This window comes from Schistocerca americana, chromosome 2, assembly GCF_021461395.2.
Source record: "Schistocerca americana isolate TAMUIC-IGC-003095 chromosome 2, iqSchAmer2.1, whole genome shotgun sequence".
NCBI classification, from domain to species: Eukaryota; Metazoa; Arthropoda; class Insecta; order Orthoptera; family Acrididae; genus Schistocerca; species Schistocerca americana.
In genome coordinates, this window is record NC_060120.1 from 440803542 (window position 1) to 440830234 (window position 26693).

General features: G+C 39.6%; 1 protein-coding gene across 2 annotated transcripts in view; it reads right to left on the reverse strand.

The window, feature by feature from the left end:
• LOC124595481 (protein brunelleschi) overlaps positions 1-26693 on the reverse strand; it is a 249419-nt gene that overhangs the window by 192543 nt on the left and 30183 nt on the right. For both annotated transcript variants that reach the window (XM_047134241.1, XM_047134242.1), the window contains exons 3-5: positions 17788-17920; positions 17491-17682; positions 520-764 (exon numbers count right to left, since the gene is read on the reverse strand). In XM_047134241.1, coding sequence (XP_046990197.1) covers positions 520-764; positions 17491-17682; positions 17788-17908 — 558 coding nt within the window. In that variant the 5' untranslated portion in view covers positions 17909-17920. The remainder of the gene's footprint in view (positions 1-519; positions 765-17490; positions 17683-17787; positions 17921-26693) is intronic.

Consider the following 26693-nt stretch of genomic DNA (forward strand, 5'->3'; position numbering starts at 1 on the left):
ACGGAGTGAAATGAGCATCACCAGAGAAACTAGCTTTTGATATGGAGATGTATGAATCTCAAATGAGGAAAGTATTTTCAAAGTTAGCAGCTCTAAAAAACATTCACATGAATCTCAACTGAGAAAAATATTTCTTAGCCCGGACACTATATATATATATATATATATATATATATATATATATATATATATATATATATATATATATATATATATATAAAAACCATCAGAAAAAGGTAAAGCCTTGATGCACTAAGAAACACATTCCATGTTAATAAGAGATTAATAATAAATATGAATACAAGGTATCCTATGTGAGAGGTTAAAAACAAACTGACTACTTAAGACCTTGTCATGGCCTCATTTTCTTCCAAATTTTGTTATTGGTTCCTAAATGTAATGCTTTTTAACATTTGTGAGTCTGTTCTTTCCTAACTTTTTTACTTTTTTAATTCATACATTACTTCACATAATATAAAATTTTTGTAAATGTATGAGCCACACCAAATATAAGCTTACCTGAGTCTCAATACCTTCACAAGATTCACTATCGCGATAAAAAAGGGCTCTTGTCTTGAAGTTAGAAGGAGTACGAAGGATATTTTCATCTCCAGTACTGCCAGATGCATCAATTGCATAGCTATTACAAGCAGGTAGGCCAAGTAGTACACTGCGTGAATCAAACAGCGTAGATGAATACTTTACTTTCAAAGATTCATGTACTCTACACAGTTCATTCAATTCTTGTTGACCATCATATTTGCCTGAAATTGTGGGGATAACTAAGTAAAACAGTAACTGACACTGAATATTTCACCAAGAATGGACAGAAAAATATTTTCTAAAAGGTTATGAATGTAACACAGTAAACAAAATGATATACACTTTTTTTAAAAATTCTTTGAGTGGAGCAGCAAATGACCAAGTCAGTGAGCAAAAAAGTTCAGTAACAAAAATTATGAAAAGTTAATATGTACACAACTACAACTGTTTGAAGAACATGTAGACAAGGATCTAAATATTTAAGGTGAGGAAGTAGGTGCCAATTATGCAAGAAAAACTACATTTCATTTGGGAAATAAAATGGCCTTTTAGTGTATAGGCATAAAATTTCTTATGGGTAATTGCCACTTAAAGACCTGTTCAAAAAAGCAGATAAAAATTCACTTGAGGCCTCCCTGAGAGACAATCTCCACTCCTTCCAAATTAACAATGTAAGTGTAGACCAAATGTGGCTTGAATTCAAAGAAACAGTATCGGCAGCAACTGAGAGATTTATACCAAATAAATTAACAAACGATGGAGCTGATCCTCCCTGGTACACAAAACAGGTCAAAACACTGTTGCAGAAACAACGAAAGAAATATGCCAAAATTAAACAGAAGCAAAATCTCCAACATTGGCAATCTTTTACAGAGCTCAAAATTTAGCATAGACTTCAATATGAGATGCTTATGATAGTTTCCACAATGAAACGTTATCTTTAAACCTGGCAGAAAATCCAAAGAGACCAGCACTCTGGTCATATGTGAAGTATGCTAGTGGCAAGAGACACTAAATATTTTCTCTGCATGATAGCAATGGAGATACTACTGAAGACAGTGCTGCCAAAGCAGAGTTACTAAACAAAGCCTTCTGAAATCCCTTCACCAAAGAAGATGAAGTAAATAATCCAGAATTTGAATCAAGAACACCTGCCAACATGAACAACGTGGAAGTAAATATTCTCAGTGTAGTGAAGCAACTTAAATCACTTCACAAAGGCCAAGTCTTCTGGTCCAGATTGTCTGCTAGTTAGGTTCCTTTCAGAGTATGCTGCTACAATAGCCCCATTTTAACAATCATATACAGCCATTCTCTCAACAAAAGATCCGTACGCAAAGACTGGAAAGTTTCACAGACCCCCCCAATGTTCAACAAAGATAATAGGAGTAATCTACTAAATTACAGGCCCATATCATTAATGTCAATATGCAGCAGGATTTTGGAACATATACTGTGTTCGAACATTATGAATTACCTTGAAAAAATGGTCATTGACACACAGTCAGCATGGATTTAGCAAACATTGTTCTTGTGAAACACAGGCGGCTCTTTACTCGCATGAAGTGCAGAAGGCTATTGACAAGAAATTTCAAATTGATTCTGGATTTCTGGAAGGCTTTTGATACTGTACCATACAAGTGGCTTGTAGTGAAGTTGCATGCTTATGGAATATCGTCCCAGTTACATGACTAGATTCATGATTTTGTGTCAGAGGTCACAGTTTGTAGTAACTGACAGAAAATCATTGAGTAAAATAGAAGTGATTTCTGGCATTCCCTAAGGTAGTGTTTGCTGTTCCTTATCTATATAAATGATTTGGGAGACAATCTGAGCAGTCATCTTAGGTTGTTTGCAGATGACGCTGTCATTTATCAACTAGTTAAGTCATCTGAAGATCAAAATAAATCGCAAAACAATTTAGAAAAGATATCTGTATGATGCAAAAATTGGCAATTGACACTAAATAGTGAAAAGTGTATGGTCATCCACTTGAATGTTAAAAGGAATCTGTTAAACTTCCGTTACACGATACATCAGTCAAATCTAAAGGCCATAAATCCAACTAAATACCTAGGAATTACAGTTACGAACAATTTAAATTTAGAGGAACACAAAGAAAATGTTGTGGGGAAGGCTAAGCAAAGACTGCTTTTTATTGGTAGAACACTTAGAAAATGTAACAGATCTGCTAAAGAGACAGCCTACACTACACATGTCCCCACTCTTTTAGAATACTGCTGCATGGCGTGGGATTCTTACCAGGCAGGATTAACAGAGTACATCGAAGAAGTTCAATGAAGGGCAGTAAGCTTTGTATTACTGCAAAATAGGGGAGAGTGTGTCATTGAAATGATTTGCTGTTCCTTATCTATATAAATGATTTGGGAGACAATCTGAGCAGTCATCTCAGGTTGTTTGCAGATGACACTGTTATTTATCAACTAGTAAAGTCATCTGAAGAAACAAAGGAGTTTCTCGCTGCGGCAGAATCATTTCATGAAATTTCAATCACCAACTTTCTCCTCCAAATGCGAAAATATTTTGTTGATGCTGACCTAGAAAGGGAGAAACCATCACCATAATAAAGTACAGGAAATCAGAGCTCACATGGAAAGGTAAAGGTGTTCGTTTTTCCCGTGTGCTATATTAGACCAGAATAAGAGAGAACTGTGAATGTGGTTTGATGAACCCTCTGCCAGGCACTTAAATGTGATTTGCATAATATCCATGTAGATGCAGATGTAGATCTAGATCCTATACTTCTGTGTATAACATTTACTTGGAAATAATTTCCAATGTTGTGAGTAGTGCATCTCACTGGTATTACAATATATTGCTGCTATAACCCAACACAAGGGGAAGTGTTGTCACAGGTAGTGCACACACCAAGAATGGCTGATGTAGGACTTCACCATTTTCCATGTGAACAGTTTTGTTTTGTAAACTATATATTATAAAGTTTCTGGAATTCTTGATTGCTAAATGCAAAGATACTCACGCTTTCCTTCCTATGGCCCCTCTCCCAATCTTACCTTCACTTCGTCTACCATAGCAGTCTGAATTTTTCCAATGTGTGATTGTAAGGAATGTGTGTGAAGTTGGAATGAAATAATGGGAATACCCAACAACTGTAAGAATACTAGTAACAGAGGTAGTAATAATAATAGTTAATAACAAAAGTACAATGACTGATTTGATGGTTTTATAGGGAATTAAAGGAATAGAGTACAAGATCAATTGCCTTTTGTTTGGAGAACAAGTGTTCCTAATGAGGATTAATAGCTGTATGACTGTTCTATCATCGAGTATGAAAAGTAGCAGGGCAGTGATGTACAGAACACTGACAATGATAAGAGTTAATAAAAGCGAAAAATAAAAGTTGGTGTAAAATTGGGCATGTGAAGTGTGCAACAGTAATATAATAAACAACACAGTTCTACACAGATTGAGCAGAGGTCAATATAAGTAAAAATCTAATAGTATTGCCAATATCAGAGAAAGATATGAAAGATAATAAAATCAAAGTAAAAAGGGAACGACTTTCCTGGCAATCATTGATTGATTGCTGCTGGAGACGGCCGGTGAAAGAGGGACTGTTGTCCCGGCAGTAAGGATGATAACAGCAGAGATGCCCCCGAACATCACCAATGATGATTTCTGATGTTGATGTTGTTGTTGTTGTTGTTGTTGTTGTTGTTGTTGTCTTCAATCCTGAGACTGGTTTGATGCAGCTCTCCATGCTACTCTATCCTGTGCAAGTCTTTTCATCTCCCAATACCTACTGCAGCCTACATCCTTCTGAATCTGCTTAGCGTATTCATCTCTTGGTCTTCCTCTACGATTTTAACCCTCCACGCTGCCCTCCAGTACTAAATTGGTGATCCCTTGATGCCTCAGAATATGTCCTACCAACCGATCCCTTCTTCTAGTCTAGTTGTGCCATAAACTCCTCCCCAATTCTATTCAATACCTCCTCATTAGTTACATGATCTACCCATCTCATCTTCAGCATTCTTCTGTAGCACCACATTTTGAAAGCTTCTATTCTCTTCCTGTCTAAACTATTTATTGTCCATGTTTCCCTTCCATACATGGCTACACTCCATACAAATACTTTCAGAAATGACTTCCAGACACTTTGATCTATACTTGATGTTAACAAATTTCTCTTCTTCAGAAACGCTTTCCTTTCCATTGCCATCTACATTTTGTACCCTCTCTACTTCAACCATCATCAGTTATTTTGCTCCCCAAATAGCAGAACTCCTTTACTACTTTAAGCATCTCATTTCCTAATCTATTCCCTCAGCATCACCCAATTTAATCTGACTACATTCCATTATCCTCGTTTTGCTTTTGTTGATGTTCATCTTATATCCTCCTTTCAAGACACTGTCCATTCTGATCAGCTGCTCTTCCAGGTCCTTTGCTGTCCCTGACAGAATTACAATGTCATCGGCGAACCTCAAAGTTTTTATTTCTTCTCCATGGATTTTAATACCTACTCCGAATTTTTCTTTTGTTTCCTTTACTACTTGCTCAATATACAGATTGAATAGCATCGGGGAGAGGCTACTACCCTGTCTCACTCCCTTCCCAACCACTTTTTCCCTTTCATGTCCCTAGACTTTTGTAACTGTCATCTGCTTTCTGTACAAATTATAAATAGCCTTACGCTCCCTGTGTTTTACCCCTGCCACCTTCAGAATTTGATAGAGAGTATTCCAGTCAACATTGTCATAAGCTTTCTCTAAGTGTACAAATGCTAGAAACGTAGGTTTGCCTTTCCTTAATCTTTCTTCTAAGATAAGTCGTAGGGTCAGTATTGCCTCACTTGTTCCAACATTTCTACGGAATTCAAACTGATCTCCCCCGAAGTCGGCTTCTACCAGTTTTTCCATTTGTCTGTAAAGAATTCGTGTTAGTATTTTGCAGCCATGGCTTATTAAACTGATAGTTCAGTACTTTTCACGTCTGTCAACACCTGCTTTCTTTGGGATTGGAATAATTATATTCTTCTTGAAGTCTGAGGGTATTTCGCCTGTCTCATACATCTTGCTCACCAGATGGTAGCCGGCCGGAGTGGCCGAGCGGTTAAAGGCGCTACAGTCTGGAACCGCATGACCGCTACGGTCGCAGGTTCGAATCCTGCCTCGGGCATGGATGTGTGTGATGTCCTTAGGTTAGTTAGGTTTAATTAGTTCTAAGTTCTAGGGGACTTACGACCACAGCAGTCGAGTCCCATAGTGCTCAGAGCCATTTGAACCATTTTTGAACCAGGTGGTAGAATTGTGTCAGGACTGGCTCTCCCAAGGCCGTCAGTAGTTCTAATGGAATGTTGTCTACTCCCGGGGCCTTGTTTCGACTCAGGTCTTTCAGTGCTCTGTCAAACTCTTCACGCAGTATCGTATCTCCCATTTCATCTTCATCTACCTCCTTTTCCATTTCCATAATATTGTCCTCAAGAACATCGTCCCCGTATAGACCCTCTATATACTCCTTCCACCTTTCTGCTTTCCCTTCTTTGCTTAGAACTGGGTTCCCATCTGAGCTCTTGATATTCATGCAAGTGGTTCTCTTTAATTTTCCTGTAGGCAGTATCTATCTTACCCCTCATGAGATAAGCCTCTACATCCTTACATTTGTCCTCTAGCCATCCCTGCTTAGCCATTTTGCACTTCCTGTCGATCTCATTTTTGAGATGTTTGTATTTGTTTTCGCCCGCTTCACTTACTGCATTTTTGTATTTTCTCCTTTCATCAATTAAATTCAATATTTTTTCTGTAACCCAAGGATTTCTACTAGCCCTCGTCTTTTTACCTACTCGATCCTCTGCTGCCTTCACTATTTCATCCCTCAATGCTACCCATTCTTCTTCTACTGTATTTCTTCCCCCCATTCCTGTCAATTGTTCTCTTATGCTCTCCCTGAAATTCTGTACAACCTCTGGTTTACTCAGTTTATCCAGGTCCCATCACCTTACTTCCCACCTTTTTGCAGTTTCTTCACTTTTAATCTACAGTTCATAACCAATAGATTGTGGTCAGAGTCCACATCTGCCCCTGGAAATGTCTTACAATTTAAAACCTGGTTCCTAAATCTCTGTCTTACCATTATATAATCTATCTGAAACCTTCTAGTATCTCCAGGGTTCTTCCATGTATAAAACCTTCTTTCATGATTCTTGAACCAAGTGTTAGCTATGATTAAGTTGTGCTCTGTGCAAAATTCTACCAGGCGGCTTCCTCTCATTTCTTAGCCCCAATCCATATTCACCTACTATGCTTCCTTCTCTTCCTTTTCCTACTCTTGAATTCCAGTCACCCATGGCTATTAAATTGTCGTCTCCTTTCACTACCTGAATAATTTCTTTTATCTCATCATATTCTTCATCAATTTCTTCGTCATCTGCAGAGCTAGTTGGCATATAAACTTGTACTACTGTAGTAGGCGTGGGCTTCATGTCTATCTTGGCCACAATAATGCGTTCACTATGCTGTTTGTAGTAGCTTACCCGCACTCCTATTTTTTTTATTCATTATTAAACCTAATCCTGCATTACCCCTATTTGATTTTGTATTTATAATCCTGTATTCACCTGACCAAAAGTCTTGTTCCTCTTGCCACCAAACTTCACTAATTCCCACTATATCTAACTTTAAACTATCCATTTCCCTTTTTAAATTTTCTAACCTACCTGCCCGATTAACTGATCTGACATTCCACACTCCGATCCGTAGAACGCCAGTTTTCTTTCTCCTGATAACGACGTCCTCCTGAGTAGTCCCCACCCGGAGATCCGAATGGGGGACTATTTTACCTCCGGAATATTTTACCCAAGAGGACGCCATCATCATTTAACCATACAGTAAAGCTGCATGCCCCCGGGAAAAATTACGGCTGTAGTTTCCCCCTGCTTTCAGCCGTTCGGAGTACCACAACAGCAAGGCCATTTTGGTTAATGTTACAAGGCCAGATCAGTCAATCCTCCAGACTGTTGCCCCTGCAACTACTGAAAAGGCTGCTGCCCATCTTCAGGAACCACACGTTTGTCTGGCCTCTCCGTTGTGGTTGCACCTACGGACGGCTATCTGTATCGTTGAGGCACGCAAGCCTCCCCACCAACGGCAAGGTCCATGGTTCATGATGGTGAAATGCAAATCATCGGTGGTATATGACCATCAATTCATCCTGCAAAATTTCACGTATGATGGCTGGTCTGATGAATCGTGACATGACGGTCAGAAAATCATCATCACAGAGATAAATCTATTAGCACGAAAAATGTAACACTTCAAATTTCTTATTTTTTTATTTTAAATTGGTTGTTTTAACTTTCAGTTGCCACTCTCATCGGGTGCTGCTGCTCGCACTGTTGCTTCAGCTGCCAGAGACTGCAGTCTCGTGCGAGTTGCAGTTGTCAGTGTGTGCATGTGTCTGTCACCTATTTTTGACAAAGACCTTATTGGTCGAAAGCCTAATTGTGACAGCCTTTTTGTTATGCCTATCTGCACATCCGCTATATGGTGAGTAGCAACTTTCCTTTTCATAATATTGTTGTTTTAACTTCTATCACTTTTAAGTCACTAATCTACTATTTCCTGATAAAATATTATGGTACAGTCACATCTAGGTGTTTACTAGTGAAAAAATGGAACGGCTGTAAACACATTAAGTACGAGATGCAGAAATAACATGAATGGATTCACACTCCAAGCCAATTTTAGGGGTGTTCATGAAGTAATATATTTCTGTTTTGGCTATCTACACTTCAAACTTCATTTCGCTGGCCTATCTTCGCATCTTCAAAAGCACGTATTACCTCCTCTTCAAAAATCACAGCACATAACCTTTCAGGCATCCTCTTGGTTGATCTGCAATGTCCTCTTGAGGAATTATCTCCCATTCTTTTAGGAGCACCTCCTGCAGGCCCCGTAAGATCTCTGAATAGTACTGATGGGCCCTTCTCACCAGCTGGTCCCATACATCCTCAATAGAATTCAGATCAGGTCAAGCCGTAATGTGAATCTCCGCTTCATCAAAAAACTCTAGCAAAATTCTCACATGTGGACACGCATTATCATGAGTTAGAGTAAAATCAATAAATGGTGCAAAAAGCACAATATGTTCCAAAAGGATTTTCTCCACATACTGGTACACTGTAAGGCTCCCATGCACCACATAAACCAAATATGTCCTTGCAATCATACTGATTATGGTCTACACCATCAGAAAACCACCCTGAAAAGGCTGGATGGGAATATGCATCAGGCATATCTTTCTCCAGGCCCACACCCTCTCTCCACAATCTGGGGATCGCAGGCTGAACCATAACACATTGATGAACAGTCACTGTTGTCCTCTCCAGCTGGGATATGCTCTTGCGAAATGGAGTCAAGTCCGGTGAGTTATGCGTCTGTAGCAGGTCTTCTGAATTGAGAACTGGCTTCTTCCTGTCTTATTTGTATGACTCTCTCACTAACTCCCTTGAACTTGGAGGAATTCATTTCTTGTTTCAATGGCAGCAGTGTGAAAGTTGCAGAGAACTTGAAATTGTACATAGTAGTCACTCTTGGGTCTGATAATGGTTTCTTTGCACAGCCTCCAGTTTCCCTGTACCTTCTTAGGGCTCTGGAAATTGTGGAAGATGTAGTTCTCAAAACTCCTGCATTGTAATGCATGCTGCAACCAACTTTCACCAAAGCAACAGTTTCTGGTTGGTTGGTTTAATGGTTAAAGGGACCAAATATCAAGGTCATCAGTTCCTCCAACCTGGAAAAGGCAAGTAAAAAAACTACACACCAAAGGAGGGGCCAGTGCATGAAACCCAAGGAAAGAAAATCCCAATGTCAACAAAACCTACAGAAGGAGCAAGGAAAAAGAAAACAAGTGAAAGGAAGGTGGGTGAGGTGCCCCACCCAAGGAGCAGCTACAGGCCCCCAAAAGGCAAAAAGTGTGACGGGGGACATGCTCCCTGCCTCTTACCAGAAGCATCCCTCCCAATAATACCCAGTAAAAGATTAGCGACACAGGCAGAGCAAGAGAAGCACAGGAAAACAGAGGAAGAACACTGTATCAAACAGAACATGTGAGATGGTGTGTGTGTGTGTGTGTGTGTGTGTGTGTGTGTGTGTGTGTGTGTGTGAGGGGGAGAGGGGGGGGGGAGGAGAAGAGTGAGGGCTGGAGTAGGTGTGTGTGTGTGTGTGTGTGTGTGTGTGAGGGGGAGAGATGGGAGGGGGGGAGGAGAAGAGTGAGGGCTGGAGTAGACCACCGAGCCCAGACAGCTGCTGCCCATTCAGGGGCATATGCCAAACCTTCAGTGGACCGTCAAGGCTGAGGTGCCCTCCCTTAGAGGAAGTGGGGAAACCTTCTTCACAAATAAACCCTAAAACCAAGTTCAGATACTGACACGTCGTACGCTAACACCAGGAGTAACAAGTCAGGAAGATTTAAGAGTCTGTCACAGGGCAGCTAGGTGAGAACAGTCCAGCAAAATGTGAACCACAATCAAACAGGTACCCCCAACACTAATGAAGCGTTGATTCTCACGACGGAGGAGATGACTGTGAGTCAGCCAAGTACGGTCAATGTGGAGCTGGCGAAGGACCATGGAGTCCTTGTGAGATGTTTGCATGGAGGACTTCCATGAATTTGCGGGCTCCTTTATCACCTGTAGTTTTTTCAGCAAAGTCAGAGTATGCCATTCTGTATTTCAAATGGTGTCATACCAATCAAGATCTGATTCCAGAATACCGATCTCAAGAAGCAGCTTGCTAGTAGCCAATTTGTCAAGTCAGTCTACGAGTTCATTTCCTGGGACCCCAATGTGGCCTAGGACCCAGATAAAGCATCCACATTGTTCAAGAACAAAAAAAAGGGAATCCTGGATAGTCATGATCAAAGGATGGTGAGCGTAGCACTGGTCAAAAGCTTGTAAACTGCTCCACAAGTCGTTACAGGTGAGGAAAGACTCATAGGTGCAGCAATGGATATGCTCAAGTGCATGAGAGATAGCTATCTACTCTGCAGCAAAAACACTGCAGCTATACAGCAAGGATTACATCCCGCATGAATGTAAGCAAAGCCAGTGTGACTAGCAACTGTTGAGCCATCAGTTCAGGCTACTTGTGAACCCCGAAAAATGCCAAGAATGGACCTTGTGATAGGTCAGTACAGGGGATGCACCACAGGGGTGTAAGAGAGTGGGCCCAGAGAAGAAGTGGTGGTGGTGGTGGTGGTGGTGGTGGTGGTGGTGGTGGTTGGGGGGGGGGGGGGGGGGGAAGAAGTTGGAGTTCAGAAAAAAGGGACTGGATGCAGATGGCAATCATAAGCCCATACCTGGGCCACCATTACAGGAGGCGGTTCGCTGTATCTGGAAACCGAGCGGTCTAAGGCGCTGCAGTCATGGGCTGTGCGGCTGGTCCTGACGGAGGTTCGAGTCCTCCCTTGGGCATGGGTGTGTTTGTCCTTATGATAATTTAGGTTAAGTAGTCTTTAAGCTTAGGGACTGATGACATTAGCAGTTAAGTCCCATAACATTTCACACACATTTGAACATTTTTTTTATCTGGGAAGAGGACACGGTAACTTGGGTGTTCTGGGGAGCAGTGGATGCTTAACACATAAGCAATCAACTGTTGGCATGGAACCCACAACTATGCAACCCCTGTCTTTGCTAGGAGGTTGATCGCAGGGCTTGTCCCAAAAGCACCAGTTGACCATCATACCCAACAATGGTGTATCAGGTCCAGCGTCTGTAATATCACAGATGATGTGATATGTGAAACTTCCATAACCTCGACAGAACTCGACCAATGTTGTATAGAGCCATATCAGAGTAGAGCAGGCCATGCCCCAGATGGTGTTACCAAGGCATCAAAGATCATTGAGGTGCAAGCAACATGCCGAAGATGGGGAAGCCAGTCAACCACGCATCAAAGATCAGTCCCAAAAAAAGAATGTGAGTCCACCACATTGAGCAACTGGGCATCAACGTATAGATCCAGATGGGGATGGACTGTATGGTGAAGACAGAAATGCATAACACAGTCTTGGCAGCCAAAAAATGGAAGCTATGGGTGACAGCCCAAGATTGTGCTTGGTGTATTACTCCCTGCAGTCTGCATTCACTAACGCCCATTGTGGACAAAGAAAAATGAATGCAAAAATCATCATCACACACAGAAGGCGACACTGAAGGCCTGCAGCTGCCACCATTCCACTGATAGCCACTAAAGAGAGAGGGACACTCCAAACAGAATCCTACAGAACCCCATTCTCAAGCAGCTGGGAGGTACTACAGGAGGTGCCAACCTGTACCTGGAAAGTGTGACATGAAAGAAAGTTTTAGATAAAACTCTTGAGCAAGCTATGAAATCCCCACTCATGTAAGGTGGCAAGATGTGGTGGCATCATGTGGTACCATAAGCTCTATGCAATGAAGAATACTGCAACAAGGTGTTTATGTTGTGCAAAAGCCATTGGAATAGCAGAATCCAGATGGACTAAATTACCTGCAGTAGAGCAGTCTCAGTAAAAACCACTCTGGGTCAAGGCCAAGAGGTCCTGAGGTTCAAGGATATAATACAGCCTTCAACTCGCCATATGTTCAAGTTACTTGCAGAGGACATTGGTTAAGCTGATCAGACAATAACTGTTCAGCTGATGCAGCAGTTTACCCAGTTTCAAAACTGGAATTATGATACTTTTCACCTCTGGGGAATTCCCCCTCACACCAGATATGGTTAAAAAGGGCAAGTACACGATGGTTAGCCACCGATAAGTGTTAAAGCATTTGGTTGTGCATCTCGTCTCGTACAGGAGCCATGTTGGGGCCGAGAGCTAGGGCACTGGTGAAATCTCCATTGCCAAATGCAGCGTTATAAGCCTCCAGAGAATGAAAGGTAAAGGGAGTAGATCCAGATGATATTGGAGAAGAGAGAACACAGGTGAATAGTGGACCAATGCTGAGGCCTGGGCAAATGCTCAGTGGTAGATTCCGTGCTGATGCAGATAACAACATTCAGGGAAATTCCTGGAACACCTGTATGAGGACATTGGCCAAAAATATCCATGATTTTTGTCTGTACCTGTGAAAAGGGAGTATGTGGTCCTATGACAGTGGCATATTGCCAAATCTGTTTCTGGTATTTAAGAATATAGTGTGTCTGGGCACAAAGCCACTTAAAGGCCAGGAGATGGTTGAGACATGGATGCCTTTTGTAGTGTTGAAGGGTCCAACAGCGGTCTTTAATAGCTACAGAAATTTTTCGAGTAAACCAAGGGACTGTCTTTCATTGAATAGAACCTGATGAAGGAGGAATCACTGAAGCACCTGCTGAAAGGGTGGCATTGGTCGAACTCCATATAGACTCATCAATGGCGCTGTGTGGTGGAGTGGTTGGGATGGCAGCCGAGGATAAGGCATCCCAATCTGAATTATTACAAATCCATCTGGGAAAGCGTGTAGGTGAGTGATTCTCAAGAAAAGGTAAGACAGACAAATTGTCACTGAACGGAGGGGAGGAATCTAGGGCTACAGTTGGAAATATTAATAGCCGATAAAGTGTGTGGAGGGGACAGTGTTGAGGAGGCAGAGATCGAGCCCTACCAGCAGTTCTTCAACATTCCTGCCCCGGTCAGTGGTCACAGTGTCACCCCACAGAGAGTTATGGGCATTAAAATCCCAAAGGAGAAAGATGAGGGGAGGGAGTAGTTGAAGGAGAGCAAGAAGAGTAGGAAGCATATGAAGCCAGGTATGGGGGTAAATGAAGATTTCATATCACTACCACAAAGTCTAAATGGATCTGAACAGCCAATGCTTCCAGTGTAGTATGAGGAGGAACCCAGGAACTAACAATATCTGTGTGGACCAACATAAAGATACCACTGGAGGCTTGCAAAGTGCTGACCCAGTTCTGGCAGAAGGTTTGGAAACCATGAAAAGTTGTTGAATGCATATTCACAAAATGAGATTCCTGCGATACAACACAAGCTACAGAGTGTAGAGAAAGAAGAGACCACAATTCCAGAACACGATGATACTAATCATTACAGTTCCATTGGAGAAGAGTAGGGCAAGAGGTTGGATGGATAGTGAATTCATAATTGGTCATTGTGCCAAGTCAATGTCCATCATCAGTAAGGAAGGAGTGACATCCATGAATCCCCAAGGGGGACCAGGGTAGGAAATAAAAAGCAACAACAACAACAAACAGAAGGGTGGAAACACAAGACAGAAGACCAAGGAATAACTGGTAGGAGTTCCATTGTTAAAATAATGCACATCAAAATCAGAAAGTAGTACTTCCATTAGGAGACCCTTTGTGGACTATTTGTTTTTCCTCTAAGGACAATCATGATTCTTTAAATCTTTAGGCAGGAAGAGGGGTTTACTGAATCAAACTGATGATCTTGGGGTACATTGTTTTCCTATCATGAGACCAGCAGATATTAGAGCATGACGTAAGTGATAATCCAAACCTGCACAACTTCTGCTTCTTATGCTGTACAATGGAGCAACCATTTGTTATTAACATGTGAGTGAATACACATATAGACCCTCCAGACTTTTTCTCAGGGATAATATTGTTTCTGTAGTAGGGATGTTAATGTTGAATGGTGGGTAGTAACTGCCAGAGAACTGTGTTTCTTGTAGGGCTTTGGAGACTGTGTAGGATGACAACACTGTCAGAGATCAGAGAGGTGGGAGTAATACCCACTAAAATTCCACTTAATTAACACCATATAGGCATTGTGCTGACTGTAAAAAGGGGGGGGGGGGGGGGGGGGGACAGTGTAACTGTTAATGGAGTATCCACAAACACAGGTTCAGAAATGAATGGGGGAGCGGGTCCAGTGCCACAGGTGTCATTATAATTGCTTTCACCTTGGAATTTTACTTCGTTTCCTTTATGTCTCTTGGAAGTTTTAGGTCCTGTGAGGGTTTATCTGTTTTAACATTAGAAGAAGAATGGACACCCTAAAACTTACAGCCTGTGGCTTCATCAGCCATTGGCCAGTGTAGAATCACTGGACATTGGGAAGGAGGTTCCTCAGACGGCAAATGTCTGAGCGAGGGTACTGCTATCTGGTGGAGAGTGGGGTCTGAGGCAAAGAGGATGTTAGTCTCAACATGAGGAAAGGGGTACAGTCACATTGTGTTGATGGCAACGTAACTGTTCCATCTCTGACAGCATAGTGAAGAGCACTAACAGCATGATGTTTTAATAGTCAGCATCATAATGACCATGCCCATGCAAGTAGATTGATGAGGCCTCATAGGCACAGTATTGGTGGGGGAGTAACCTGTTTCATTGTATATTATCTGTCCTGGTATCAACCACTTCAACTGGAAACTCTCTCCACAGCCACAACAGAATTGCCCACTTGGCATAGTGGGCATTGCCCAGAATCCTGGTGTAATAAAGAAGCTAGCCATGTACTTCATGGCTTACATGGAGAATTGACAGTGAAAACATTTGCATTTATTCTTAGTGTTGAAGTACAACTGATCAAGTGTTTTATATTCCTATATTTTTCTTTCCTATTTAAAAATATGATGTATCATTAACCCTGAACAGTATTGATCCTGGCAGTTAACTCAGGTCAGAAAGTGTTTGCGAACTGTTCCACTGTGAAAGGGGTGTCTGCAGTTGCCACAATTGAACTTTTGAGTACAGCAGTATTACATGGTCGACATGAAGGTACTTAAAACACCTCATGGGCTATGATACCTAACATCTGACAACACAATAGTACACCATACATTTTCTAGGAGTAAGGTATGATGAATATTGCATCTACTCAGTTGTATCTTGTCCCATTCTGAATATGGCAGACAAAATGCAGCTCTTCTTTTAAAGGTTTGCATGAAATTCCTTTACAAACTGTCATATCAAGACATAGTAGAAAATAATAATATCATCAGTCGTACAAAATTCCTATTGTGGGGAAGGGCAACTAGTAAGAGGAATAACACCAAAGGATACACAGGAAAGTTAGGCTCACAAAGGAATGGAGTTTGTTGGACAGGGCCAACAAACATCTTTTCCAGTACCACCACCTCTTCGAACTTGTCGCCAATGTATTCTACAAAACTGGAGTTTAGTTGTTGAGAAAGATTGTCATTCATTCTGGTATGAACTATATATTGCAGGGAATACTGTCCTTCATTTCAATGCAGCTGTCCCTTTTCTGATGGCACAGTTTGCGTAAAAGGAAATTTACTTTGAAAGTAATGCTTTCCAAGTGCAGAAAACAGGCATCTTTTTCTGCGCGTGTGCAGCAATGATGACGTAGGAAGCCTGTAAGTTCGTACGTATAAAGCATTATACATCTTACATTACATAATAAAAGAAACAGGACATCAGAGGATAATCCAACAGCATTGAAATTTTGTGAATCATACTAAAATGCATAATGTGGCTTAATGCGTACAATCATGTGTCCAGATTCACAATGACGCAGGCCACAACCTGATATTAAGCTGTTTGGTGTAGTTTTCGGGATGTAAATTATCTTGGAATACCACTGCTGTATTATCCCATGTTTGGTTCTTTATTATGGCATAATGCCACATGTGCCAGACACAGTGGTGAATACATATGGGGGGGGGGGGGGGGGGGGCGGCCGGGGTGCGCGCCCTTCCCTTATGGGGCCGCCCGCATTGCCACCTGCGCCTCCCCCTTTTAGTCAGCCTGCATGCTATTCGTTCATTTTTTTCGTCAGTTGATTCAACTGAATTGAGTTATAGTGTAGTTTTACTTCCCTGTGTAGCAAGCTCATTGGCGTCATCTTATTTTTATAATGGTAAAAGTAAAGGTAGCTCAAGATATCTTTAGTGCCCCTTGCTTGAGGTTTTTCTGTATCCGCCATGGGCCAGACAATGAAAACATGCACCAGCAATTGAGCGAACACTTGAAGCTACCAACGGTGTGGACTGAAACACTTCATTTCTAATAAATTGACTGCCTCAGCATAAAAGATTAATAGAAGCTAAATTTCTTTAATAAACTGACAAAATTAATTTCATTGTTCTGCACGGTAACTGATTAATGCTTGATTGCCAAAAATGTTTGTTTATTTATTTATGTATAAGAAAACTGAAACCAGTAACATATTTTAGCCTTCCATAATTATGTGAATGTATTTTAATTCATTGATACTTCCTGACCAAAGAAATCCGTATTGTGTTCATTTGACATGAGAGTTGAAAACGAAGAGGAAACAGCAAAATCACTAAATGTAAACACGGGTCATGTGGAGACTACCCCCTCCCCTCTAAAACTCAGACTGCTCTGCGCATGTGGGAATCTGGCAGCTTGGGTGCACTAAAAAAATTTTACCTGGTAGCATGTGACCACTTGTTACTACTGCCGACATAGCTAACAGCCACATTTTAAGGAACTGGAAGTGAGAGAAGGTACTACTCATACGCGGCTCAACTGAGCATGAGCCCGTTGCCAACTGCTCAAACGAACCTAATGTAAACAGTTGTGAAGTCGCACTCACTGGATGCAGTTTGTTGTTATGAATATAGCATCTTTGTCCTAAAGCCTTGACACATTTTGCTGTGACAGACGCTTGTGTGTGCACTGTGTTTTGTTGTTGTAAATGGCTCATTTCCTTTGCAACTTAAGTTTTATTTTAGCTACAGTACAGGGATACAGTAATATTCTTTGTTAGAGTGTCAGTTCTTACCAGTAACAATTACAAAAATTTAACTGAAAATTAAAACAATGGAAAATTCCTGGTTTTTTTCTGGTTTTCTCCCGGATGAAAAAATTATTGGGTTTTTCCCAGATTTCCCGGGTGTATACACCCTGGTACAGAAGATAAAGGACTAATTTTATGTCTTGTGGTGCCACACTGACCATGCACATGCTCACAAGAGTATAACAACAACAACAATAAGAATAATAATAATAAATGTACCACACCTACCGACAGAAATTAGGCCAAGAACACGGCGATGTGTCTGGTAATCTCCCCAATCATTATTTTCTACAGGATAGTCTTTTACATAACGGGAGATAACTTCACGGGACACTCCATTTGAGTCTACTACTTTTATATGGTTCACACGTGCAATTCGATCGAAGATTCGATTAAAATTTTTCTGCTTAATCTGGCTTCCTGAAATGTCAATACACAAAAAGTTTTGGAACAAATATTACAAATTTCATCAAAAATGCTTGATCTAGAAATATTTGTTTGCTTAAAATGCAAAAGAAGACTTACCTATCTGTTTAACAAGTACAAGTACTGCAGCATGATCATGAGCTGTCTGTTCATAGTCAGGATGAGACATATTTGCATCTGGTGCTGGATCTGATAAAATAACACTTACTGAGGATCGCATTGGTACAGACACCTGAAAATAATGAATTTAAAATACAACACTGGTATCACATGTCACAAACTATAAACTGTAAGACACTCACTCAGCAATTTAAATCACCAAACGAAACGATAGTTTGTTATTAGCCAATTACTAACAACAGCAACAATTACACTAGTCAACAGCTATTTTGCATCTGGGAAGTGATACATCAACTAGTATGTATTTTGGTGGGTATAATCTGAATACACCTTTAAAAATGTCCTAGCACATACCACTTTTGCATTTTTAAAGGTTTTTTATTTTTTGTATTCAGTATTTCGCTTTTTTCTGTTCTTCTGTTTTGTTGTTTAATTGTCTGTTTTTGATTTCCAGAGAAGAGCTAGAAGATCTACAAATTGTCAGTAAATGGTTGGTGTGGTAATCCAGTGATGTGAAAGAGATCCTCAGTGAGTGTTTCCTGGGAAACATAGTGCAAACTCCAGAATGAGATTTTCACTCTGCAGCGGAGTGTGCGCTGATATGAAACTTCCTGGCAGATTAAGTTTGGAATGTAGGAGACGAGGTACTGGCAGAAGTAAAGCTGTGAGTACAGGGCGTGAGTCGTGCTTCGGTAGCTCAGTTGGTAGAGCACTTGCCCGCGAAAGGCAAAGGTCCCGAGTTCGAGTCTCGGTCGGGCACACAGTTTTAATCTGCCAGGAAGTTTCATAGTGCAAACTGTTTGTGGTTTGTGTTTAAAACTTACACTAAGAAAAATGGCAAATAGTAAATGTCATTGCTGTCTAAACCACCCCAACAACTTTTGTTATGTGTGTGGGAAATTCACTCCAAAAGCCCAAAGGAAACCAATCACTGAGTTGGTTAAGAAGACATATAAATTGTATTTTGATTGTCCTGTTTGTGATCAAGATAAACATTTTGCACCTGCATAACCTGTACTTCAACCATGACCGATTGGTTGAAAGGAAAACGCCGAGTCATGGCATTCACTGTTCCAATGGTGTGGTGTGAGCCTAATGACCACGTTTCAGACTGTTACTTCTGTCTCTCAAATATTTTGGGATATTCAAGCAAAACTAGAGATAAAGTATCCAAACATCAAACATATCTTCAGTGCATTTGCCTGTGCCCCATGATGAGGGGTTACCTTTTCCTGTCTGTAACTTGAAAGCCATAGGACCAAACACCATGTCAAGTGAATCAGAAAGTATTGCACATATAGAAGAGTACTGCCCTCAATAACATGACACTTCACCTCAGTTCTTTCATCAAAAGGAAATGAACGATTTGGTTCGCAATCTAAAACTTTCAAAACAGCAAGCTGAACTCTTGGGATCGAGACTGCAACAACGGAACCTTCTAGCTCCAGGGAGATCAGATCAAAAGGTGCATCCTTTGCTCAATATTTCAACATGCAGAATGCAATGTGTGTATGTAGAGAAGTCAATGGTCTGATGATGCAGCCAGGTGTCCAACATAATCCACAGGAGTGACAACTATTTATTGACTTCAGTAAAACAACCGTGAAAGCAGTACTACTGCATAATAGCAATGCATTTCCATTAGAACCTTTGGCTTACACAATAGACATGAAACCATGGCTTTGCTGCTAAAGGCAATCAAATATAAGGATCATGAATGGCAGCTCTGCTGTGATTTAAAAGTTGTTGCACTCCTTACAGATTCACAGGCTGGAATCACGAAATACTGCTGCTTTTTGCACCTTTGGGACAGCCGTGACATGAAGAACCACTATACTGTCAAGGAATGTCCTGTAAGGAAGTCATATGTCCCTGGAAATGTAAATGTGGACAATACCCCATTGGTTGAGCTTGATAAAATCATTTTGCCTCCCCTTCATATTAAGTTGGGCCTTATCAAGAACTCTGTAAAAGCTTGGCATAAAGAAGGTGAGGCCTTCAATCACTTAAAAGAAATGTTTCCCAAATTAAGTGAGGCAAAGCTGAAAGAGGGTATATTTGTTGGATCACAAACAAGAAAATTGCTGAAAGATCCAACCTTTGATACCAAACTTACAGGTATCCAATTAGCTGCTTGGTTTTCTTTTAAAGCAATTGTGAAGGGCTTTTTGGGTAACAAGAAAGACAAAAACTATGTTACCATTGTGAATGGTCTGTTGGACAACTATAAGAACACGGGGTGTAGAATATTGCTTTAAATTCACTTTTTACATTCTCACCTTGATTTCATCCCGGAAAATTTGGGAGCCGTAAGCGACGAGCATGGTGAACACTTTCACCAAGACATTCTTACCACGGACCACCGTTATCAATGCCATTGGAACCCTTTGATGATGGGTGACTACTGCTGGGGTCTTGTTAGGGAGAGTGATGGAAAAAAAAAAAAAAAAAAAAAAAAAAAAAGAAAGAAAGAGAAAAAAAGAAGAGCTCTGTCGTCACATTTTTCAGAAACCACAGACGATTGAAGGTGAAAATATCTTCTGATCTAATCTGGACCTTTTATTGGCATCATGCCCATATATACAAACAAAACAGTATTGATTTCAAATGTTCTGAATGCATATTTTTGTTTGACTTAATTCTGTCAATTTTCACTAGTACCATTTTTTATTCTGCCGTGTATCTAGGAAATGTGATGCAGAGAAAAACATATTTTACAAGTGTATTCAGCACCACAAATTTAGGTAAATCCACCCATTTACAAACCAGATGCAGAAAATGTCTAAATTTGCTAACTAGTGTTATTATTATTATTATTCTTTCTTTCTTTTCTCAGACGTTATGTCTGGTCAAAAATGGAAAGTGACGCGGACCTTGATCAAGCGTGACTTCCTTTTAACTCTACGGTATATATTATATTGCATTTAGGAACTTTTGGGTAATTGAACATGTATCAATAATTACGGATTTCTCTAGTTGTATATATAAGTTTGGATGTAGCTGTATTGCATTGATGTACTGGTCGATATTGTGTGGTATGACTCCTGTAGTTGATAGTATATTTGGTATAATGTCAACTTTATCCTGATGCCACATGTCCTTGACTTCCTCAGCCAGTTGTGTATTTTTCAATTTTTTTTCCTGTTTTCTTTTGTATATTTGTTGTATTGGGTGTGGATATTTCGATTAGTTGCGTTAATTTCTTCTTTTTATTGGTGAGTATGATGTCAGGTTTGTTATGTGGTGTTGTTTTATCTGTTATAATGGTTCTGTTCCAGTATAATTTGTATTCATCATTCTCCAGTACATTTTGTGGTGCATACTTGTATGTGGGAACGTGTTGTTTTATAAGTTTGTGTTGTAAGGCAAGCTGTTGATGTATTATTTTTGCTACATTGTCATGTCTTCTGGGGTATTCTGTATTTGCTAGTATTGTACACCCGCTTGTGATGTGATCTACTGTTTCTATTTGTTGTTTGCAAAGTCTGCATTTATCTGTTGTGGTATTGGGATCTTTAATAATATGCTTGCTGTAATATCTGGTGTTTATTGTTTGATCCTGTATTGCAATCATGAATCCTTCCGTCTCACTGTATATATTGCCTTTTCTTAGCCATGTGTTGGATGCGTCTTGATCGATGTGTGGCTGTGTTAGATGATATGGGTGCTTGCCATGTAGTGTTTTCTTTTTCCAATTTACTTGCTTCGTATCTGTTGATGTTATGTGATCTAAAGGGTTGTAGAAGTGGTTATGAAATTGCAGTGGTGTAGCAGATGTATTTATATGAGTGATTGCTTTGTGTATTTTGCTAGTTTCTGCTCGTTCTAGAGAGAATTTCCTTAAATTGTCTACCTGTCCATAATGTAGGTTTTTTATGTCGATAAATCCCCTTCCTCCTTCCTTTCTGCTTAATGTGAATCTTTCAGTTGCTGAATGTATGTGACGTATTCTATATTTGTGGCATTGTGATCGTGTAAGTGTATTGTGTGCTTCTAGGTCTGTGTTACTCCATTTTACTACTCCAAATGAGTAGGTCAATATTGGTATAGCATAAGTATTTATAGCTTTTGTCTTGTTTCTTGCTGTCAATTCTGTTTTCAGTATTTTTGTTAGTCTTTGTCTATATTTTTCTTTTAGTTCTTCTTTAATATTTGTATTATCTATTCCTAATTTTTGTCTGTATCCTAGATATTTATAGGCATCTGTTTTTTCCATTGCTTCTAATCAGTCGCTGTGGTCATCCAATATGTAATCTTCCTGTTTAGTGTGTTCTCCCTTGACTATGCTATTTTTCTTACATTTGTCTGTTCCAAAAGCCATATTTATATCATTGCTGAATACTTCTGTTATCTTTAGTAATTGGTTGAGTTGTTGATTTGTTGCTGCCAGTAGTTTTAGATCATCCATGTATAGTAAATGTGTGATTTTGTGTGGGTATGTTCCAGTAATATTGTATCCATAATTTGTATTATTTAGCATGTTGGATAGTGGGTTCAGAGCAAGGCAGAACCAGAAAGGACTTAATGAGTCTCCTTGGTATGTTCCACACTTAATCTGTATTGGCTGTGATGTGATATTATTTGAATTTGTTTGGATATTAAGTGTGGTTTTCCAATTTTTCATTACTATGTTTAGGAACTGTATCAATTTAGGATCTACTTTGTATATTTCCAATATTTGTCGTAACCATGAGTGGGGTACACAATCAAAAGCTTTTTGGTAATCAATATATGCGTAGTGCAGCAACCTTTGTTTGGTTTTAGCTTGATATGTCACCTCTGCATCTGTTATCAGTTGCTCTTTACATCCTCGTGCTCCTTTGCAACAGCCTTTTTGTTCTTCATTTATAATTTTGTTCTGTGTTGTATGTGTCATTAATTTCTGTGTAATGACTGAAGTTAATATTTTGTATATTGTTGGTAGGCATGTTATGGGGCGATATTTTGCTTGGTTGGCTGTGTCTGCTTGATGTTTAGGTTTCAGATAAGTTATTCCATGTGTAAGTGTATCAGGGAATGTGTATGGGTCTGCAATGTAACTGTTAAATAATTTAGTTAGATGTGAATGTGTTGCGGTGAACTTCTTTAGCCAGAAATTTGCTATTTTATCTTTTCCAGGGGCTTTCCAATTGTGAGTAGAATTAATTGCTTGGGTGACCTCATGTTGCAAAATTATCACTTCAGGCATTTGTGGTATCATCTTGTATTTATCTGTTTCTGCTTGTATCCACCGTGCATGCCTGTTATGTTGTACTGGGTTTGACCATATGTTGCTCCAGAAGTGTTCCATGTCTGTTATGTTTGGTGGATTGTCTATTTTAATGTGTGTGTTATCTATTGTCTGGTAAAATTTCTTTTGGTTTGTGTTGAATGTTTGGTTTTGTTTCCTTCTATTTTCACTTTTTTGGTATCTTCTAAGTCGTTTGGCCAATGCTTGTAATTTATGCTTCATTTCATCTAATTGCTCTATCGCTTCTTGTTGTGAGATTTTACCTAACCTTTTTCGTTTTTTTTCTGACATTTCACTTCTTATAAATTGTGTTAGCTGTCCCATGTCTTTTCTCAGTTTTTCTATTCTGATCTGTAGCCTGTGTTGCCATGCTGGTTTTGTGGGTTTCTTCTGTGTGTTGGTTGGTTCTGATCTCTGCCTAGTGCGTATATTTAGTGTAGTGAGTGCTCCTATATAAACCAGTAGTTGTAACTCTTCCATAGTTGTGTTTTCATTTATTTTGTTGTGTATGATTGTGTTGATAGTTTTTATTGTTGTTTCGACTTGTGGGTTATTTGGTGGTCTATCCAAGAATGGTCTAATGTCTGTATTTGTGTCTTTGTATTCTATATATGTCAGCTGAAATTTTTCTTCTATATCTAACATGTGTGTTACTTCGCGTTCTATTTGTGCTTGTTCTGGTGGCTGTCTTACGATTTCGTTTTCCTCTGACTGTTTAATTGATGTGTGTTGTTCTTCGTTTGTTTGCTCTGGGATGTTTGAGTCCATTACTGTATTTTCTTCGTCTTCTGATTGCACATTATTTTGTTCCAGTATTTGTTGTACTTGTTGTTTGATGTTTTCTAATTCTGACTGGGGTATCCTGTTATTTTTTATTATTACACGGATCTGATCAGCTAGTCGTTGTTCTGTTAAAAATTTTAATTCTGGGTATCTGATGATAGATGTTGTGTATACTTGTGATCTGTATCCAGTTGTGTTGGTTCCTAGGTTTGTTGCTTGGTAATAACAGAACATGAGGTGTCGATTAACTTCATCTGACCCTCTCATCCTCTGTCTTTGTTTTCCTTCTAGGGTGGTTGCAGGAAGCATATCCTGCAAAACACCTCTATTTGGATTTAAATCATTTTCCTGTTGGCTAGCAGTGTCGTTAGCATTGTGGGCAGGCATAGGGTTCAAACATCGTCCCCGACCATGACGGCGCTTGTCCGAGGCTTCTTTAGTTCTGTCCTGAACCAACTAATCACACTAAAAGGGGGGTTAGTCCTATTAGTGGTTTGTTCTTTTCGTCGCCTTTTATGACTGGCAGAACATACCGGAGGCCTATTCTTTTCCTGGGCCTCCACGGGGTTTATTAATATTATTATTATTATTATTATTATTATTATTATTATTATTATTATTATTATTATTATTATTTACAGTTTCTGTTGCTATAACACGTAACTTGTAGAAATAGCATAAAAGGTGCAATACAAAATAGGGAAGAATATGATGCGCAGCCACATAGGAGAAGAAAATCATTGCTCCAAACCACATCACAGGAGAGGAAGACAAGTTGCAGGAAAGGTTTAGAGTTACCACAAGATGAAAGATGATATTCAAGTTGTACGATACTGGCAATGATATGTCCTTAAATAAAAGACCAATGAACATGGCTAAACTTGAAAGAATGTAGAGGGTACAAAAAGCTTCTCTCCAACATGTTTTCCGAAAGTAATGGGAATTTTGTAATTTCACATGTTGTAGAGTCAGATTTGTGTATTTTTCCATTGTTGTGTTGGCTATATAGCATATTCAGTCTGTTGTCAACTTACACATAGCTTACAGGTGCAGTATCAGCAATTATACGTTTTTTTTATAAAAATGGGTCAAGAACTACTACAAAATTTTTCTATAAGAAAGAAGCAATATCAAGTCTTAGAAAAGTTAAATATTGCTTTTAGTGAGTCTTCTATGAGTAAAACTAAGGTTTACAAGTGGTATAAGCATTTAGAAGAGGTCATCAATCAGAAATCAATAAATCATGGGAAAAGTAAAAAAAATGGTTATGTATGATTGCTGAATCACAATCAGAGAAATTGTTTATAGTGTTGGCATATCAGATGGCATATGTGAAAAAAAAAATTTTGCAGATACTTCTGGTATGAAACGCGTGAAAGCGAAAGTTGTTCCAAAATTTTTGAATTTCGAATAAAAACAGTGGTGAAAGTAAGATCCTCACAAGTTGCTAGATGGTATCAACAACAATGCAGAACTATGAAAAAAAGTCACAACTGGTGACAAAACTAGGGTTTACGGATATGACACTGAAATGCTCTATCATACCAGTGAAAGCACTATGGATTGCCAAGACTGAAAAATCCAGACAAGTGCAGTCAAATACGAATGTTATGCTCACTGTGTTAGTGCACCATGTGTTCTCAACTCATAGTCAAACAATTAATAAGGAGCACTACTTACAATTGCAACACTGTTTGCATAATGCAACCTGGGGAAAAAAAAGCCTTGCCCACATTTATGGTGAAACAATTTATGGTTTTTGCACCATGGTAATGCACCTGCTCTCATTTTTTTTCCTGTTCATTAATTTTTGGCTAAAAAAATACTGTACTGATACCTCATCATCCAGTCACCAGACATGTCACCATGTCTTTTTTTTCCTGTTTCCAAAAATAAAGAAAATTACACTACCATTGTTTCACGAGTATAATCAGACTAAAAATGCATCACAGAAAGATGTTTTGGGGATTGGATAAAGCTTTGGACTAAGCGTATAATATCTAATGAGGATTGTTTTGAAGTAGATGAAATTGATGTAGATGAATAAATGAAATTTTTTCTAAAAAAATTATATTATTTTATGAATATATCTCTCATACATAAGAATTAGATAATAAAACACACACACACACACATATATATGTGTGCTTGTGTCTGTGTATGTGTGGATGGATATGTGTGTGTGTGCGAGTGTATACCTGTCCTTTCTTCCCCCTAAGGTAAGTCTTTCCGCTCCCGGGATTGGAATGACTCCTTACCCTCTCCCTTAAAACCCATATCCTTTTGTCTTTCCTTCTCCTTCCCTCTTTCCTGACGAGGCAACCATTGGTTGCGAAAGCTAGAATTTTGTGTGTATGTTTGTGTTTGTTTGTGTGTCTATCGACCTGCCAGCGCTTTTGTTTGGTAAGTTTCATCATCTTTCTTTTTAGATATATATATAAATATATATATATATATCATTGGTTGTGTCATTTTCGTAGAAGGGGGTACAAAAGGCAATTTTAGGACAAGATAGACAGGTTCCCTCTGTTACATGCACAGCATGCAATGGAACAGTGAGTGCGGGGCAGACAGCTGGCCTGTGGCCATTCATGCTATTAACAACAATGGAAAATCTTTTAGGTCATTTGCCACATCATGTGTAATCTCCTCCGCCCCTCCCCCCTTTCTCTCTATAACTAAATACGCTTACTTTGCCAGTGTTGGAGTATGAGTGAGTGGCACTGACCAAATGCAGAGATAAGTGTTACAATGGGATAGGCCACACTCATTTACGAAGTTTGGAAGTAGCCCACAATGTTGGAGTGATGCATGTATAGTAGGGCAAGTTGAGAAGTTACAAACCTGCCAGTAAATGAATGATATAGTAGTA